Source organism: Geotrypetes seraphini, chromosome 7 (assembly GCF_902459505.1).
Source record: "Geotrypetes seraphini chromosome 7, aGeoSer1.1, whole genome shotgun sequence".
In the NCBI taxonomy this organism is placed as follows: domain Eukaryota; kingdom Metazoa; phylum Chordata; class Amphibia; order Gymnophiona; family Dermophiidae; genus Geotrypetes; species Geotrypetes seraphini.
The window spans coordinates 124261955-124281937 of NC_047090.1; the positions used below are offsets into that span (position 1 = coordinate 124261955).

Consider the following 19983-nt stretch of genomic DNA (forward strand, 5'->3'; position numbering starts at 1 on the left):
GGGCATCTTAGGAGGCACTGCAGTGAATTTCACATAAAAAGACCCAGGCACACATCTCACTATAACCCCCTTATATTATATGGTGAGCACTCCAAAAGCCACCGGAGCCAACTGTACACCATAATCAATAGCCCTTATATCGCAGGTGTCACCTATATGTAGATACAGTGGGATTGGGGTGGATTTTCAAAGGCTCACATATTCCACCATAAATGTAGTAGATAGAGTGAGATATGGGTCCGAGTCTGTAATTCAGAGAATAGCCTGCTCCAAAAATAACTTGCAACAGGTGCTCCTAGCAGATGCCAATCATCTAGAAAACATAATACAAATATAGAAATAAGAAGAGGAGTGGAGAGAAAACCTCAGTTAAGCTTCAAGGGTTTTTGGGGAAAAAAACCTCCACTCTAACTCTAATAGTAACTCCCCCCGAAGGGATGCTGCTACTTCAAAATGATTCCAATAAAGCTGTTTGAATGAAATACTGCTTCAGAAAACTGTTCTGACAAGCATGTTTAGATGAATACCACAGGCACTTTGCACCAGGATCAACACTTGAAAAGGCACAGCATAATTCACCACTGCCAAGTCAATAATAAAGCAAGGACTTATCTGTTCCCATGGAGCCACAAGCCTTCAGCGCTCTTGAAAATGAACGCCAACCACTAGTGCTCTTCAGGACAGTCACTCGGGAATTCCACTGTCCCGTACACCTGACAAGGATGATCCCTGTTTAGCTTCTTAGCTGCGTCAGGGGTTTAGATACAATCCATCTGAAATCAGCAGGGTGTGAGCATTCCAAAACGTTAAGAATGGCGGTGGTTACTGCACAGCCCACTAGGCTAATCCAGGAACCTGCCTGCTGCTCTAATAGAACTGGCCATAACATCCGAAACCATCATACAGGTAAAGCGGAGACTCAGAGGAGACATGATAGTGACTTTCAAGATCATGAGAGGTATCGAGAAGGTAGACAGAGATAGATTCTTCAGACTAATGGGGACCACAAGTACAAGGGGGCACTCGGAGAAGCTGAAAGGGGAAAGGTTTAGAACCAATGCTAGGAAGTTCTTTTTCACTCAGAGGGTGGTGGACACCTGGAACGCACTGCCGGAGGTTGTGATAGGACAGAGTACACTACAGGGTTTTAAAGAAGGATTGGATAAATTCCTGAAAGATAGGGGGATTGAGAGATACAGATAGAGGTAGAGATGGGATATAGAGAGGCCAAGGGGGATTTAAGGGTTCAGACAATGATCACCGTACAGGTCATGGGCCTGATGGGCTGCCGCGGGTGCGGACTGCTGGGCGCGATGGACCTCTGGTCTGACCCAGCAGAGGCAACTTCTCATGTTCTTATGTCTGTGTGATCGCTTCTGATGTTTCATTCACTTCTTTAGGGGGTGGGAGGGGGATCAGTGACCACTAGAGGTGTGTGTGTTTTGGGGGGAGGGGGGTTATGCCTTTATTCTTCCAGTGGATATCTGGTCAGTTTCAGCACCTTTCTGGCACTTATCTGTTGTTAAAACAGGACTAGATTCAGATGCCCAAATTGTGCCCTGAACGTTTTCTAAAGTGTTTAATTATTACAGAAAAACATCCAAATCATGATCCCGCCCTAGTTCCATCCAAACCATTCCTCTAACAAGCCCCCTTGAGATCTAGATGCGCTGAAGACAACCACCACTGCAATCCATCTGGAACATAGGTTTTGAAAATAGTGAGAAAAACGTCAGTCTACCTCGTTATGCCACATTTTGGATGTTTTCTTTTTTTTAAAAAAAACGAGCCCCTAAGTGACAAAAATGAAAACTCATCTGTACATGGACACTTCATTTTTAATCTATTCTTTGGCAGCTGACAGAGAAAATCTAGCATCTTGGTGATTTATCCATGAAATCCATAATTATCTTTATTAACTGCAATTTATGGCAATTACATTTTTAAAAATGATGCTGCACATGAAATCCGTGAAAATGTGCAGAAGATGAAGGCAAATCCCATTCCAAATTTATATATAGATTGCCAATATTAAGGTACCCTTCACTAAGGGGGTCTTTTACTAGAATGGACACGCTAGCATTTAGCGCAAGCGAAATCGGCCAGCGCGCCTTAGTAAAAGACCCCCTAAATGTAATCAAACATTTTACTCAGTATCTGTCAAAAAGAAATTTGGGAAACACAAAAACAAAACCTGATATCTAAATCTAACTAAAATGATTGCTAGTTACACGATTCTGTTTTGGGAAAAGAAAATTGCACTGGACCAGTATTAGGATCTCGTGTGATTTGAGATAAGAAGATTGAGGACAATGACGTTCACAACTGCATTTTATTGTCCACTAAAAATATTTTTGTTGATACGATAAAATGTTTAAACAACAAACACTTTTTAATGCTTTATTCATTGATTAAAAGAATATACATTTAACATGAACCATACAACATCAGTCATTTCAAACATTCGGCTGGTTTCCTTTTATTTTCTGTCAGGAAGTACTTAGTCATCTGATCACGTTTATAAGATAAAATCTCACCACATCTGGCATATTCACACACTGTGCCAGCGGATCCACTCTACTGATGTACATATAAAAGCCGCATGGTATGTGCTCACTGGAGACAAAACAGCGCACACCTGTCAAAGGTCATCTTTTAATATAAGATGGTAAAACCATTTGTAAAACAATATAAACTTTTTCCATAAATAGAATCATATCTGGACATCTGTTGCATAAATTTTGTTTTCCAAAGCTTACATAGAGCAGCCAGGTCTCAGCACTGCTGGGCACCCAGGTTGGCCACTTTTTATGTCATTATTGCAGACTGTCCTTTAACATTAAATGCACAACATTCGTACCACTTAAAACTGGGGTCAGGTGGAAGTCTCACAGAGACCACGTCTGTACCGCGGTTGCCCTGAAACAGTTAAATCAGCTTTTAAAGCCTTTCAGATATAACAAGATTTTAAAACAAACTTCATGGAATGTTCTTCATGCATCTTAGCAGCTCATACCTGTGATAGAACAAGCTTTTGATTCCTCTTCCTATCTGTACATTCACTCTTCACAGTGAAACAGGTGCATGTTTGTGTAAGTTCTGAGGTTGTGACTGAGCCACAGCACAGCTGTGTACCACAGGTCGAAATTCGACCTTATATATTACAATCTAGCAGTATCTGGCTGGCCAGATGTCGGCCTGCCCCTGCCAGCATGTGGGCACTTCTTCATTTTTAATCTATTCTTTGGCAGCTGACACAGGCGCTGACAGAGAAAATCCAGTGACTTAGTTGCTAGGGATTTCACGACTAATGTTTGTTAGTGATAAGATTTCCAATTTACGTATCTTAAGTTTATCTTTTACCCCATTTGGAGTATTTTGTTCTCTAAAGCCAATTTATATGGACAAGCTAAAAAATAAAAGTCTTATACTCTAGGAATTAGGCAGATACTAAAAACACTGCCCAGCGAAACAAGTGACTAGTTTATACTAGAAAGAAAATAAGCTGGGGAGCTACAGAAATTCATGTCTCAAAAATATACATATAAGAAATGAAAAGTATAAGGTTTATCCTTATAAAGAAGTGACTGAGTTGTCTTTTTTTTTTTTTTTTTTACCAAGTAAACAGCATGCTACTAGATTGCATGACAACAGTGCATTGTATACAAACCTACTGGGCTACTGATAGTTAAAAAAAATAATAATTTGGCTCCTGAGCACAGCACTTGGACACAATAGTAAAACACTGCAAATGCAAAGTTACTCGGCAAAAAGCAGTTAGCTTGCAACCTCAGACAACCTCCAGTTGCACCTCCTTGTGGTGGAATACTCCATTAACCGTGAAAGCCCTAAACCGTGCCACTGTCAACTTCTAAACCAATACCCGACTACACTCTTTGATCAAGAAGTAGATATACATATATAATTCTATATAGCTAATACTGATTAGTCACAGCACAAATGGGTTAATTCACACTACTGAAAAAAAACATAATAGGACCCTACTTGCATATGTAACCACAGGAAAAGGTAAATAATAATAATAATAAAAAAAGTTAAATGCCTTCGCTGAAGCTTTGCATCTCCCTGTAAAAGTGCCGAGCTGGCTCAGTAAAGACACCGAGGAGTTCAATGTCCATGACTGCATGCCAAGGTCGTCCCAATCCCAAAGATACCTGCTCAATAAGGTTGTGCACTGGATCAACATCCTGATCAGCCAGCTCACCTTGATCAAAATCAATGCTTTCTTCTGTCACTTCTAGCACTTTCAAATCGGAGCCACGGAGACGGGCAATTGCAATGAGATTATGAGCCCACACTGTGTAACCTTGAAGAGGAAAGAACAGAAGTTGTGCAAGACCTTTGGAAATATATACTACCAACATTTTCTTTGCATCAGGAATAACATACTTTTCAATTTAAGGGAGCACCGACATAAAAAAATTGTATAACATGTCCACTGAAGAGATTACGTTAACTACTATTTCCTACTGACACAAAAGCATGCAGATCTTGTGGTTCAGCAGTAGTCATATGGACAGGGTCCCTTTCCTTTATTATGGTTCCAATTCTAGAACCAAAAAGGAAGGTAAACATCTGCAATGGTAGAGGCAGCACTGACAATTTAAATATGGTTGGAAAAAGATCTAAAGGCCATGGGTAGGACAGGATCAAGAGACTGCGTTAAAGGCATGATGACTGGTGATGGGAAGGGAAGGATGAGCAGTGAAGCATGGGAATTTTTTTATGCATATCTATCCAAAGTGCTAGATAATAAAAAAAGAAAACTAGGGTGCAGTTCATGGGTTAATCTGTCTTTTTGCTGTCATTTACTATGCAATTCATACATCAAAGGATATTAAGGTGGGAGGAATGTTTCAAGTTCCAGAATAGGTTGAAAACTTTGGACACTGTGGAGGAGTTAATCTCTGGAGGAGATGGAGGTTTATTGAGTTTAGTAAGTTTATGAATTTGTGTGTTCCTGATGTTTTAAATGTAATTTTATGAAACTACAATGAGGTCAGGTTCAGAAGGATGGGTAAGTATGATAAAAGGACCCTTTTACTGAAGCTTCACACACACTACTGGATATTGGTGCATGTAAATGCTGCATGTCCAATCTTTCCTATCATGATCATATAAATAATACTGTTAAATCATGTTTCTTTAGACTTCGTTTAATTCGGTCAATCTATAAGTTTTTAGAACCAAAATCTTTAAACATTTTACTTCACTCATTAATCATTTCTAAACTTGACTACTGCAACTCCTTATTCTTAAATATTACACAAAAAGAAAAGAAACGCTTACAAATTATCCAAAATACTGCCGTTAAACTCATCTATAAAGGTAAAAAATCTTCTGATTAAATCTCACTGGCTCCCCATTAATCATCGCATTACTTATGAAATTTTACTATTAACATTCAAAACTCTTGATACTAGCGAACCTCAATTCATTAGTAAAGTACTTATTCCATATATTGCCTCACGTTCTCTTCGGTCAACTAACCAAAAACTTCTACTAATTCCCTCTTTGAAAATTATTGGAACCCGTCGACAAGATATGTTTTCAGTATCAGCACCACAACTCTGGAATTCTTTACCTCTACACTTAAGAGATGAAAGTAACCTAAGCTATTTTAAAAAGAACTTAAAAAGATTTTTATTTAAGGATGCTTTTAGCTTATAAGGAAAAATTATGTTCTTACCTGTTAATTTTCTTTCCCTTAGACGCAGCAGATGAATCCAGAGACCAATGGGATAGCTCACATCTACCAGCAGGCGGAGATAGAGAAACTGATTAACAGGTGGTCCTATTGGCTGGCACTCCTCCTGTTTATTCAGTATAGCTCCTTGCCCAAGCATCCGTAACCATCAAGAGGCATAGCATGCAAAAAACTTCTTTCCCATAATAGATCTCAAAATGCAAAAATACGGAAAACAACCCGCCAGAATAACAAACTGCGAAAGTTGCGAAAGAGAAAACCGAGAGACAACAACCAAAAAAGGGGTGGGGCTCTGGATTCATCTGCTGCGTCTAAGGGAAAGAAAATTAACAGGTAAGAACATAATTTTTCCTTCCCTAGCAACAGCAGCAGATGAATCCAGAGACCAATGGGATGTAGCAAAGCAATCCTTAATCTGGGTGGGAAGCAAACGCCGCCTCCGCAACAACCGACGCACTAAACGCATCGACCGCATGTGCCCCCACATCCAACCAGTAATGCTGAGAGAAAGCACTCTCGGAAGACAAAGTAGCCACGAGACAAACTCTTCCAAGGAAAAAACCTCTGGACCGAGTCCAAGAAGTAGCCATCACTCTGATGGAATGGTCATGAAGTACTTTAGCCAACCGCTTCCGTGCCATCAAGCAAGCATAAAGAATGTCCTCCTGGACCCATCGAGCCATGGAGGCTTTGGACGCCACCATATGTTTGAGGCATCCCTTGAAGACTACAAAAAGGTGATCTAAACAACGAAAAGTCAATAGAAACCTTGCTCGCGGAGAACGCTACGCACTTTCAGAAAATGCAGTGAATAAAAGCATGTCTCCCCATTCCTCCCCCCAGGAAGAAGGAAGGAAAAGGGAGTGTGTCATAAAAGAAAGGAGGACACAGCCTTAGAAAGAATCGTGGTACTGTCCGAACTGATACCCCAGATTTTGGAAATCAGAAATAGGAATCCCTGCTGAACAAAGCCTGCAACTCGGAAAACTGCAGAGCCGAAGCCCTGGCCATAAGAAACTCAGTGTTCAACAGCACCAGGAGGAAATGAAGTCTTCGGTAAACTGCGAAGAAGTACCTGAAGATTGTACTCCGGACAGGGCTTCTAAGAGGTGTTCAAATATACCGTACTCCGTTTAGGAACTGAACTACATGAAGCTGAGAAGTAACCGAAGAGCAATATACCTAGCCCTTGTAACAAGCTATGAATGGCACTTGAAGCTGAAGGGAATTGAACGCTAAGCCATCGGCAATACACCTGTGCCAAAAAGGAACTCAGGAAGGATGCAAATGTTGAGAAGTATCCAAGAAAGGAAAAAACCTCCAAAAGGAAGCAGAAGCCACAGGAGAAGACGTCTGTAGCGCCTGGATAAGAGAAGAAACAACCTGCTTCGCATAACCCTCACACGTCAGTCAAGACTGCTCAAAAGCTAGGTCGTAATACCAAAGTAGTATGAATATCCATGTTGATCGTACCCAAGGAGAGCAAATCCGGAGATACCAGGAAACTTCTTAGTCCGGCTGTCGAAAGGCTCATCAGATCCACATAGCAAGGATGGCGCAGCCAAGCCAGAGATTTTACAAATAATGTGCCCGGAAAGCGAGCTTGAGATGGCAAATCCAAGCCATCATCAGCCAGGGGAAAACACTGAAAAAGAGAAACCAGAGGTGAGAAAGAAGCCACACTGTTACCCCCTCTAACTCCCACTTCCTGTGCCCGCCGAAGAAGCTAGGAAGCATGGAATTGTGAGACGAGGCCATGAGGTCAAGTTCCAGGAGATCTCACATCCACAAAAAAAGCTGGAACGCCTGAGCCAAAATTCCCAACATCCAGGATGTAGAAGATTTCACTATTACTAACGTCTACACTTCTAGAGCGTACACAGTGCTGTACACTGTAACATCCAATAAATGGGCCATGCTCAGATTTCGCAGAGAGAAAGACTATCCAAACTCTTTTCCTGACCCGTAAAATGATCTGCCAACAGAATAGAAAGATGAGGGTCCACCCATTGAAGTAGAACAACCACTGTACCTGGCAACTGAGTACATCACCTACTGCCCAAGCTGTAGAGAAATACCCCCATCATAATACTGACTGAAAGGGCCCTCAGCGGCATTCCGGAAGAATGGTCTGAAGCTCCAGAAAGGAAGCCTGACCATGCTCAAGAGTAGAAGAATGAACCAGTACTTAGTCGCCTCTGAAGACCAGACTCCTGGAGCTGAGGATGGAAGCCACCAAGCCCCCCAACCCGACAGTCCGGAATGGTCGGTGGTCATGAGCTAGTCCAGCAAAGACCGAGGCATGCCTTGGAAAGACAATCTTGCTGAGCCACCAAATCATACAGAGCTTTGCAGGAGAAGCATAGCAACTAATAGGAGCCCAGAGATACCGGGAACCACCGGAACAAAAGCGGCTGCTGTAGCGTTAGAAGGGGAAAGCAAGCCGAGGTTCCCAGAGGAGTAAGCAATATGGATTCTAGAACCTGTACAGAATCCCATACTCTTAGTCATGGTAAGCGAAGAACGCCAATCTGAGATCGAGACCCCACGCTCAAGTCTCTGGAAAGAAACACATGTCTCTCCTATAAGAATAACAGCATCAACCCGATATACCTATAATTATTACAGGAGAAAAGAGCACTGCAAATTTGAAGATGCGCATGTAAAGAACTGAGGAAAAGATACCACCCGCTTCGTGTCAGTCAAAAGACCCGACTGGAAGTCGTCCGAATCAAGCAGGCAGTCAAGCAGAAATCAGATGAATCGCCTGGCAGTGCAAATGAACCCTTGGGTAGGAGAAATGGAATGTGCCAAAACCGAAAGCGCTGCTCCAAGAGAGGCAGGCAAACCTAGTGCCGATTCGGAGTCCATAGAGAAAATGTAAATATACTCCCAGGTTGACTGCAGAAATGGGTAACCCTGAGAAACTAATGCAGCAGAATGGAATCCAGCCTGCCCAATGCCCCCGTCTTGGCCACCCAATATTAAGTGGTACCCTAAGAACTACAAGAACTGTCCCGAGGACCAGCAACACTTCAAAGAGAAACACAAAACAGAGAGACTCCATGAACGAACTGGAAACCTGAGGAGGATGCAAAGGTGCAAGCATCCTGAAAAATGTCCACAGCTCCCTGACCTGACAGTAAAGCGACTACTCCCTCATGAGAAAACTGCAAACCTGGAAAAAGAACACCGTCTTGCGATGTGAAAGGGAGCATGAGGACACTCAGCAACCTGCCTGAACTTTACGCATGCAAAGGAAAGACAAGGCGCACCAGGCGTAATCCAGAAGCAGCATACGCCTCTCCAGAGAAACAAGCTGTACCTGGCAGGAAACAGACCAGGTTTCCACTCCAAAAGAGAGCTTAAGGGGAGAATTCAATGGGCATACAGCGCAAGCTACCCTACGAACTCGCAAGCAGTGGTTCTCGCCCTTAGGGATCAGCAGCCACTTAGACCATGCTACTAGAGCGGAAGGCCATCTAGCACGCGCCATGAAGGCGACCACCACGCGATAAGCGTGAAAATCAGCCAATCCTGGAAACAAGCTGGCCCACAGGAAGAAGAAAAGAACCATCAGGCCTCAAGAGAGACGCCCCAACTCGGAATTCCTGCATACTACCATGAAGAAACATGCCTAGAGCACAACCAGACGCACGCAGCACATAGGCAGAAGGCCTAAGGAAACCTCCAACACCGCCGCACGTTATCGGAACCCGAGTGAGGCAATGAACCACCCGAATGAAACACGGGCACGCCCTTGTCACCTACTCCACCGTGCTGTCTGCCAACCCATAAGGTAGCACAACCAAGCGTAAGCAGCCAAACCCAGGGCAGAAACTTATGTGTAAGTGCCTAGGGATATAAAGGGACAGCCCCCAAGAACAACTAGCTGCATTTTTTTTTTTCCCCTTTTCTTTGGCATGAGAAGCCTGTGGAATATACACCACAGCAAACTTGAGCACTGCAATACGGGGCAAAGCTGTTTCCAACAGGGCTGACGATCCAACCCCGAAACAAAAAGAAGCCGCGGTACACGCTTATAAGTCAGCTGCAGGACATGAGTCACTGAACCCCATGGCGCTGGGGGCCCAAGCGCGGGCACTTTCCCGCCAGAATCAAAACCGGCTGGCTCCCCCAACAGCGCTGTACAAAACAGACCGGGAGCTCATAGCCAAAACAGAAGCACACCGCCCAGCAAAGCAGAAGTCGAGGCCCGCGCTGAGAAAGTCAGCCGCCTAGAATAACTCCCCGAGTGACGCGGTGCTGGCGACCCAAGCGCGGACTGTTTCGCGCCAAAACAGGCCGGCTCCGAGAACATTGCCACCCACAACAGACTCGGAGCCCATAGCCGAAGTATATATATATATTTATACAGGCATAAATATAACAGTGCAGCCGCATCCTACACAAATTGCAATAAACATTGCAAAACACACCTCGGGGAGGAAAGGGGAAAAGGCGCACGGCTCCCAACAGCAGGGGAGCACAAGCTCGCACCACCCGCGCTCCAGAAAGATCCAGCTCCAGTTCAGATATTGTATAACACACCCGGAGCCGTCCTCACATCCCCGTGGCCACACCGAGAGCCACACAGTTGCATTTCCCCACGGGCCGTGGCAGCATCGAGAAACTACCAACCCCACAGCACAAGCGCCAGGGCAAGAAAAAAACTCTCCTTACTTATGCGCGAGAATACAGAGGCCACCTCACCGAAGCAACCTCATATAAAAACACATTCCACCACAAAACAAAACTGCCATAGTCAAGAACCACAGCTCTCACACAACCACAAAGTTCAAAGACAAGTAGAATAAAACACATACTCACAACCTACTGAATAGTGCCGGTAGACGCCGGTAACACCGGCTGCTCAGCACGAGCAGGGCAAAAATTCAGCTGTGTAGTCCCCTTTTTTTTTTTTTTTTTAATGGGAAAGAAGAAAAAATAGGGACCAGGGCAGACCCTCTATCATTGGAGGGAGGGTGAGGCAGGGACAAGGGGGGGCCCAAGTGTAACCTCTAAAGCCGGCACCGTTCAGCCGGACACCCCTGTCTCACTGAAGAGAAGATCTCAACAGGAGAAATAGTACTGACAACTCACTGAAGAGAAAATCTCCACAGGAGAAATAGCACTGCCAGCTCACTGAAGAGAAACCTCAACAGGAGAAAATAAAGTTCCAGCCACAGCCAGAATTCAGGAGCTAGTTGAATAGCGACTTTCACCTGCTGGGAGATAGAGAATACTGAATAAACAGGAGGAGTGCCAGCCAATAGGACCACCTGTTAATCAGTTTCTCTATCTCCGCCTGCTGGTAGATGTGAGCTATCCCATTGGTCTCTGGATTCATCTGCTGCTGTTGCTAGGGAAATTGCTTTTCTAGCCCTTCTTCCTTCCCTTGCTTTCTTCCAAAACTTTCTTCCTCTTTATGTTTGTCTTTCTTTTTCCCACTGTATTACTTTATCAGTTTGCCAGTTATACTCATTGTGTAAACATTTTTAAATTATATTTATTGTGTAAATTATGTCTGGTTTTTTTTGGTTTTCTGTTTGTTGTTGTTGTTTAATACTATGTTTAACTATATGTTACTTTTATATATTGTAACTTGCTTAGAAAAAATTTTAATTAAGCGATTAATCAAATATAAATAAAACTTGAAAACTTGAAAAAAAACTTATACCTATGGACCACGTGGCACTTAGCACATGTTAATGTCTGTTAGCATGTGCTAAGCTTTAGTATAAAGGCCGTAAAATGATTAACCCCCTCTTTTACGAAACTGTGATAGCAGTTTCTAGCGCGGGGAGCTGCGCTGAATGGCCTGCGTTGCTCCCGACGCTCATAGGAACTCAATGAGTGTCGGGAGCAGCACGGCTCCCCGCGCTAGAAACTGCTTTCGTAATTTCTTTAAAGGAGGCCTAAGTCTCCAGTCCCATTTCAAACACAGATCCTAAAATATTGCTTTTGAAGCAGGTGTTGTGTACCTCTTAAATTTTATTTTATTTTTTTTAAGGAAGACAAGGTTATTAGGCTGGTTCAAGACAGCCCCTACAGGTAGACATATGATTTTCTGTTTATTACACAAGGCTATTGGTTTTAAATATCTTAAATTATGTTTCCAGCCCCTTCAAGGAGTAATTTTGTTTTATGTTATAAGGCTGGTGCCAAACAGCTGCTTTAATGTATTTTTGTTTCCTAACACTCCTTCAGTGCTGTTCTTATTGGCTCTCTAGTGAGGATATTAGAGACCAAGGTACAACTTATTAATTTTTTTATGCTGCCATACTTGGATGTTTCTTTTTTGGTTCTTCTTGACTTCCTGTTTTACTATTATTTCACTAATTTTAAGGAGTTTTTAAATCAATGCTATCCCAGTTGATATTTGCTCCTTTCTTTGTAGCTGACACTACAACTTATTTTAGAAAGACCTAATTACCCCAACACAGGTGTTTCTGCTAACATACACTGAGCTAATTTTCATAGAATTTATTTATGGTATCGATTCACATACTATTTTTGGAATTAAGTTTATAAAAACTTATTGTGGCTTGTGCAATGCTAATTGCAAATACTCAACAGCACTTACTTAGTGCCACTAAATATTTTTGGTTATCGCCTAAGCTGAATAGCTAACTTGTGGGCAGGTCAGAGGAGAAACTAGCACTTATGTGGATAAATGTCAATATGCAGCCCCTGACTGCATAAGATAACTGCTTAAATTGGGCTGCATATTGCACTTAACCATATAAGCTTTAGCGGAAAACAAGATATTCAGTGCCAGTGCCCAGACATGATCATCATTGAATATCTGGGAATACAGCTAGTGGCGAACATAAAATTATGACCACTGCCATCTGAACATTGGCAGATAAGTTTTTAAAGCCTCTGGCAAATATGAGGGATTTTCAAAAAGTTTTCGCACTTTTATTTATTTATTTTTTTAAAACACTATTTATTAAATATCTCAAAAGCAAATTATATCACTAGCTGCAAGGTAAGCCGGCTTACCTGACTGACTAATCACATGACATTCTACGACATGCCCTCTACCACTTCTCCTACCCCAACTATTTCCCACAAAAATATGAGTGAAATGGTGTGGTGACCTGTTAGTCCACTTTCCAAAGTAATATAAAAAAATAGAACAAAAAACAAAGGAAATAAGGTGATGCCTTTTTTATTGGACTAACTCAATGTATTTTATGATGAGCTTTTGAATAATAACCCTTTTACTTAAGATCAAAAATAAGCAAATGTTACATAGAAACAGAAACATGATGGCAGAAAAAGGCCAAATGGACTCTCTAGTCTGTCCATCCACAGTAACCATTATCTCTTTCTTAGAGGTCCCTAGTGCCTATCCCACGCCTTCTTGAATTCAGACATAGTCTATTTCAACTACTTCTTCCAAGAGTCTGTTCCAAGCATCCACCACCCTTTCTGTAAAAAAGTATTTCCTTTGATTATTCTAGAACACCATTTTAGTAGCCTTCCTCTGGACCGACTCTATTCTTTTTATATCTTTTTGAAGAGGTGGTCTCCAGAATTGTACACAATATTCTAAATGAGGTCTCACCAGAGTCTTATACAGAGGCATCAATACCTCCTTTTTCCTACTGGTCATACCTCTCCCTATGCAACCTAGCATCCTTCTAGCTTTGCTGTCACCTTTTCAACCTATTTGGCCACCTTAAGATCATCACATACAATCACAACCAAGTCCCTCTCTTCTGTTGTGCACACAAGTTCTTCATCCCCTAAACTGTACCGTTCCATCGACCTTGCATTTCTTAGCATTAAATTTTAGTTGCCAAATTTCAGACCATTCTTCAAGCTTCGCCAGGTCTTTCTTCATGTTATTCACACCATCCTGGGGGTCTAATCTATTGCAGATTTTGGTATCATCCGCAAAAAGGCAAATGTTATCGTTTATAAAAATGTTAAAACGAATAGGCCCAAGAACAGAACCATAAAGCTAGGCCCAAGAACAGAACCTTGAAGCACACCATTGGTAACATCCCTTTCCTCAGAGCTATCTCCATTGATCACTACCCTCTGTCGCCTTCCACTCAACCAGCTCTTGACCCAGTCTGTCACTTTGGGACCCATCCCGAGGGCACTCAGCTTATTTATTAGACATCTGTGTGGAACACTGTCAAAGGCTATGCTAAAATCTAAATACAACACATCTAGTGCACTCCATCTATCCAATTCTCCGGTCACCCAGTCAAAGAAATTGATCAGATTTGTCTGACAAGACCTACCTCTAGTGAATCCATGTTGCTTTCAGTCCTGTAATCCACCAGATTCCAGAAACTTCACCATTCTCTGTTTTAAAAGCATTTCCATTAATTTGCTTACCACAGAAAGACTTACTGGCCTGTAATTCCCTACTTCTTCCTTACTTCCACTTTTTGTGGAGAGGGACCACATCCACCCTTCTCCAGTCCTCCGGTACCACTACCAACTTTAGAGACTCATTGAAAAGGTCAGTCAGTGGAACTTCCCTAAGTTCCTTCAGCACCCTCAGATGTACCGTATTTTCACGCATATAACGCGCGCATTATACACGATTTTACAAACCGTGCATAACCTTGCGCGTTATATAAAATTTTTTTACATAGTTCCCACCCCGCCCGTCGCCCGATTCATCATCCGGAAGGACCGCTCGCACCCCCACCGCTCACACTCCCACCCCGATGGACCGCTCGCACTCCCACCCGAAGAACCGCTCGCACCCCCACAGCCTCCCCCCCTCCCCCATGGAGAAGCTGTCTACCTTGTTTCCGGATGCCAGTGAGCCCAGCTGCTTCCTCTGCCGGCGGTCCCGCCCTTTCTCCGACGTCAGAGGGTGGCCGAAAGTAGAGTCGGGGTGGCCAGAGGAGAGTCGGGGCGGCATGCGCGGTATACCCGTGAGCGCGGTATATAAAATTTTCTTTACATAAATTTGTGTTTCCCGCGCACTATACCCGTGTGCGCGTTTTACACGGGTGCGCGTTATCTACGTGAAAATACGGTACACCATCCAGCCCCATCACTTTGTCTACCTTTATTTTAGCTAGCTCCTCAAGAACACAGCCCTCTGAAAATCGATCAGGGTCTATTACTCCTCCACACGTTTGTCTTCTGCGATGCCACTCCCGGCACTTCAGCCGTGAACACAGAACTGAAATATCTGTTAAGCAATTCAGCCTTTTCTTTACCAGCTTCTACATATTTCTCCCCGTCACCTTTGAGTCTCACAATGCCACTATTGCACTTCTTCCTATCACCGATATATATTAAAAAAAAGTCTTGTCTCCCCGTTTTATCGTGTCAGTTATTTTTTATTCCGCTTGCATCTTTGCTTTCCTGTTACACGACCAGCCTCTCAACTTTTCCAGATATTTTTTGCCTGTCTTTCTCTTTCTGTGATCTTTTGCTGTTTATGAAAGCTAACCTCTTATTCCTTACCTTCTCAGCTACTTTTGAGAACCAAAGCAACCTTCTTTTCCTCTTACGTTTACTTACTTGCCTCACAAAAAGGTTAGCCACTCTTACAATTACTCCTTTCAGTTTTGTCCATTGCATTTCCATTCCTTCCAGATGTTCCCATCCAGACTACAATTTCTTTGACGCAATCCCCAATCTGAACAGTTTTTAAAAAATCTAGAACCTTTGCTTTTGAATGAACCCTCTCTATACCCATCTTAATATTAAACCATACCATACAGTGATCACTGGATGCCAGATGATCACCCACTATAACATCAGAAACACTTTTCCCGTTTGTAAGCAGTAAGTCCAGCATGACCCTTTCCCACTTGTGTTCCATTACCAACTGCTGGAACACTTCTTCTTGTAGAGAATCCAGGATCTCCCTACTTCTAGAAGACCCCACAATAGGGACACCCCATCAACATCCAGCATGAAGATGCATAGCCAGAAGCAGCTAATTTTAACTGAGCTGGAAACTCAAAAGGTGGAGAAAATTCAACTTTATTTCTGTTTACTGACTTTGACATCATACAGTAGATCAATATAATAAATCATATTAGCGAGATCAAAACAGAAATACTCAAATGAAGGAAAGAAAAAACACCCCTGAAACAGGAACAAACCTGGAACCAGAATTTGGTGCTTGCTCTAAACAAATTGCAGAACATTCAGCTTCACAAGAGTGAGACAATATTAGAGCGAGTATGGATCAAGATATTTGCCTTTTGATTCCATATTCATTTAAACTAGCCAAGAAAAGGCAATTTATAACTTACAGCAGTGAAAATGATTGGCCATGGTAAACAGCCTATATAGCTATTTGTTTTTGTCTAATTGAAAATGGTTTCTGATTGTTGATGTAACAATACTACCCCTTCTACTCTCATAATATAACATAACATAAATTTTCATTTATATATCCCAAAAGCCTTTTGGTTCTATGTGGTTTACAAAAGAGGTAAAAATACTGACCATTGTAGTGAGCTACAGCGTATCTTGGTAGGAGGGGGAAACAGAGGGATTACAAGGGGGGGATATTGTATATTTGCAAGGAGGTAGAGCAGACCTAAGTCAACGAGTTACACATGGTAAGGCTGGACAGACAGCAATGAGAATTATAAGGTAGGTAGTTGGTTTGGGAAGGGTAGAACTGAACAGTATCTGCTGGTTACTGTGTAACATTGGGCTGTTGTTGACAGAAGCAGCATTTGAATGTATCTTAAGGAGGATTGCTGAATTTAGTGAAAAGGTGTGTTTTTAAGAGTTTTCTGAAATGCATGTAGGTGGTTGATACTCTGGTCAGCTGGCTTAGTTCTGGGTCTCTGGAGGCGGCTTAGTATGATAAGGAGTTTGTTGATGAACCTTTTCTGAGTGTAGCTTTTGACTGGTAGGAAGGAGAAGAAATGTTGACATGTTGAATGGCTGGATCCAGTGACTATGAACTGATTAGTGAGGTAATTGGGTAGTAGACCTTGTAAAGCTTTGTAAAAGAGGCAGCCAAATACCCCACTTTCTTCAGATATAATATGGTTCAAGCTTAATGGAAGACTATTATAATCCTACTAGTAAGAAAAAGTGTTGCATTGGTTCAGAATGGTAATGTGAAGGATGAATGAACAGCTTCCACAATATTGAGAGTCTCTGCTAGTTATGTAACAAATGAACTTTAAAAGGTCTATATTTTAAAAAAAGACCATGCCTAGAAATATGGATATATGAATTCCAGTGCTTATAAATTTGTATTTCCCAGAATGAATTATTCTAGGACTTAAAATAGCTGAAAAGAAAATAACAAATGCCGACAATATCCCCTCAAACCCATATTTCAAATCACTTTACTCTTTTGCATGAGTCTCACCTACCATGAACTGCTAGAAGGGAGAGTCGTGTGCACTTCCAGGCCAAGAGAACCAAGGGATCTTCATTTCGGTTATCACTGAGGTCAGGAAATTCAGACATGTCCAATACATCATTCATTAGGATAAAGTGAGTGAGGAACTTGGCATACTGCCTGGAGAGGAGGTCAACAATAGCCCCAGAAACAGAGGTGATGTAGCTGTCAAAATGAATCCGCTCTAAGGGTATGCTGGGCTTAAGAATCCTCAGCATGTCATCACTCTTTATGTCAGAAGCCATCATGTAGACACGGAGGTTTGTGCTGTGCCGTGTCAGAGCTTTCCAGTCCTCATCTTCTGGCATTTTGTCCAAGGATTTGTTCTTCAAGGAAATATTGTGGACCAAGAGAGACAGTCGATGCAAAGGCACATGGTTACTGCTAGCCAGGATTCTTGCCATTTCAGCGGTGAAGTCACAGAAATCCAAAGCCAGAGAATGGAGATTTACAAAGCGCTCCAGCTCAACAGCTGTGATTAGAGTGGTATTACCAGGGATGTGATTGTCCAGTAAACTCAGATGTTCTATGGTGTTGGCAATGGGATTTGACAGAGATGATAGTGATGTGGGAGTTACTATTTCCAGCATAAACCCACTGGACAACCATTTTAATTGCCTGCTGTTACCCAGTATTTCTTCAAACAGCTGTTGTATTCTGCAAGCACAATAAAGGGAAAAAAAATCCAACAGCTTTTTAATTTGTGTGTGTGTGTGTGTATATATATATATATAACATTAGTATACATTATATATTTGCTTTATGGAGCAACTCTAGCTATTAAAACATTAGTGTACTATCTGAAATGCATACCCAACAATGCAACTTTTCAGTGATAAACATTTTTCAAATAAGGCATATTTAGGATCCAGCTCTTTATACTCTTAGCAACCACCTAATCTACAATAAACCCAGAAATACAAACTCCCAGAATCAAATGGATAGATATTCAACGGAGTCTAAGCATGCAGGAAGAAGCTCCTGTCTGCTTAAACCCATCTCAGCAGAATGTTAACAAATGAAGTCAAATTGCTGAGATGCTAAATAAACCTCATGAGTCAGGGCTCCTAATACTGTTTTCTCACTTGAGGATTTAGTTTAAGGATAAAAGTTGATAATCTGATCCTCTCAACATTACCTCTTGTACCAAAAGGTTCAAGTCCTTTGACTGAATGCTATTAATCATTGGATATTTTATTAGTTTGGCTAAACTCTACTGAATATTGTTTTTTTTCTGTTTTATATTATAGTATCTATGTTTAAATTGGAACCTGTCTAGAATGTTAAGACAAAGCAGGCCATACGTGTATGTTTTTGAAATAAACAAATACACCTGGGATTCTTTTGAGGCAGTTAGCATCAAAGAGGTTGATCAAATACTGTATAGCATAACTTAAAACCTATCACATCTTTTCAGGATCCTTGTTCTCCAGCTATTCCATTTGTTATGGACTGACAAGACTGTTCCTGTTCTCATGGATTTGGTTAATTTTTCTTTACAATCTGCAGTTCTCACTAATTCAATGAAACTTGCTACTATATGTCCAGTTTTGAAAAGGGACAACTTCAGACCTGATTGTTATTATTAACTATCGCCCTGTTTTCACCTTAGCAACTTTTGCTAAAATTGTTTTTTCAGGGGTCTTTCTATAAAAAATTAAATATTATTCTGGTTAAATTTATTTGGCTGGGTAAAATTGCAAGAGTGGCTTTAGTGTCTTTGCAAAGACCAATTAAGGAGGGTGGGGTAAATTTTCCCAATTTTTATAGGTATCATCAGGCCTATATCATGCGCCAAGGTATGTATTGGGTCCTCCCAGAGCTTTTGGAACAATTACCAGAGTGGTTAAGGGTGGAGAGATCACTTATCTTTCCACTTAGGCTTGATCTTTTGCTTGGTATAAAGGTGCCTAGAATACGTAAGGACAATAGAGTATTAATAGATACTTGGAAAACATTAAGGTTTGTAGACAAATTAACTACTGATTCTATTTTAAAATCGAAACAGACTATTTGGGTAAACTCCAAGATACAAATAGGCGGGTTTAAGGTTGTATGGAAAGATTGGATTAAAGCAGGTATAAGATCATTAACGGAAGTAATTGATAATCTAATCTAATCTAATCTAAGATGCTTGAATTTTCACAATTGCAACATAAATATGGTCTGAATAAAAAACAAAGTTATAAGTGGTTGCAATTGAAGCAGGCTATTCAGGTGGGGTTCCCTGAATGGAAATCTTTAAATGATCATTACAGCTTAGAATTCTTATGTTTCCAGGCAGATTTTCTGGGTCACCAGGCCGCAAAGTGGTATAAAATTATATCTAATTATTTGAATAAGAAGCCTAAAAATGGATTAAGAGATATTTGGAGCATTGAGATTAAGCATCAGATTAATGCATCTCAATGGCCACGTATTTGGTCTTGGAGAATTAAAGGTACGATGTCAGCATCTATTAGGCAAACATGGTTCTTTTTGTTGCATAGAGCATTCTGGACCCCTACTAGATTACAAAAATTAGATTGCTCTAAGTCTAATAGATGCTGGCATTGTAAAATTGAAGTTGGAACTCTAGACCATCTTTTATTTTAATGTCCATGTATTAAGGCATTTTGGATATCAATATGGGATCAAGTTAATATGTTGATGGAGAGTCATGTGGCTTTATCCTATGACACAGTGATTTTTGGAATGTGTATGAGGGCCAAATGCCAAATATCTGCAGCAAACAATAAATTATTGTTGATTCTTACGGGAGTGGGAATTCAACAGATAACAACTAATTGGAAAGACTGTTCTAGATTGAATTGTAATTTTTGGTGGAGCTCAGTTTGTCATATGTATAATAAGATGGAAAGATTTTTTGCGATACAGAGGGGGTATT

General features: G+C 41.5%; 1 protein-coding gene across 1 annotated transcript in view; it reads right to left on the bottom strand.

Annotated features, from left to right (window-relative positions):
- Positions 1–2368: 2368 nt before the first annotated feature.
- FBXO33 (F-box protein 33) overlaps positions 2369–19983 on the bottom strand; it is a 38481-nt gene continuing 20866 nt past the window's right edge. The window contains exons 3-4 of the mRNA XM_033952638.1: positions 17068–17753; positions 2369–4327 (exon numbers count right to left, since the gene is read on the bottom strand). Coding sequence (XP_033808529.1) covers positions 4056–4327; positions 17068–17753 — 958 coding nt within the window. The 3' untranslated portion in view covers positions 2369–4055. The remainder of the gene's footprint in view (positions 4328–17067; positions 17754–19983) is intronic.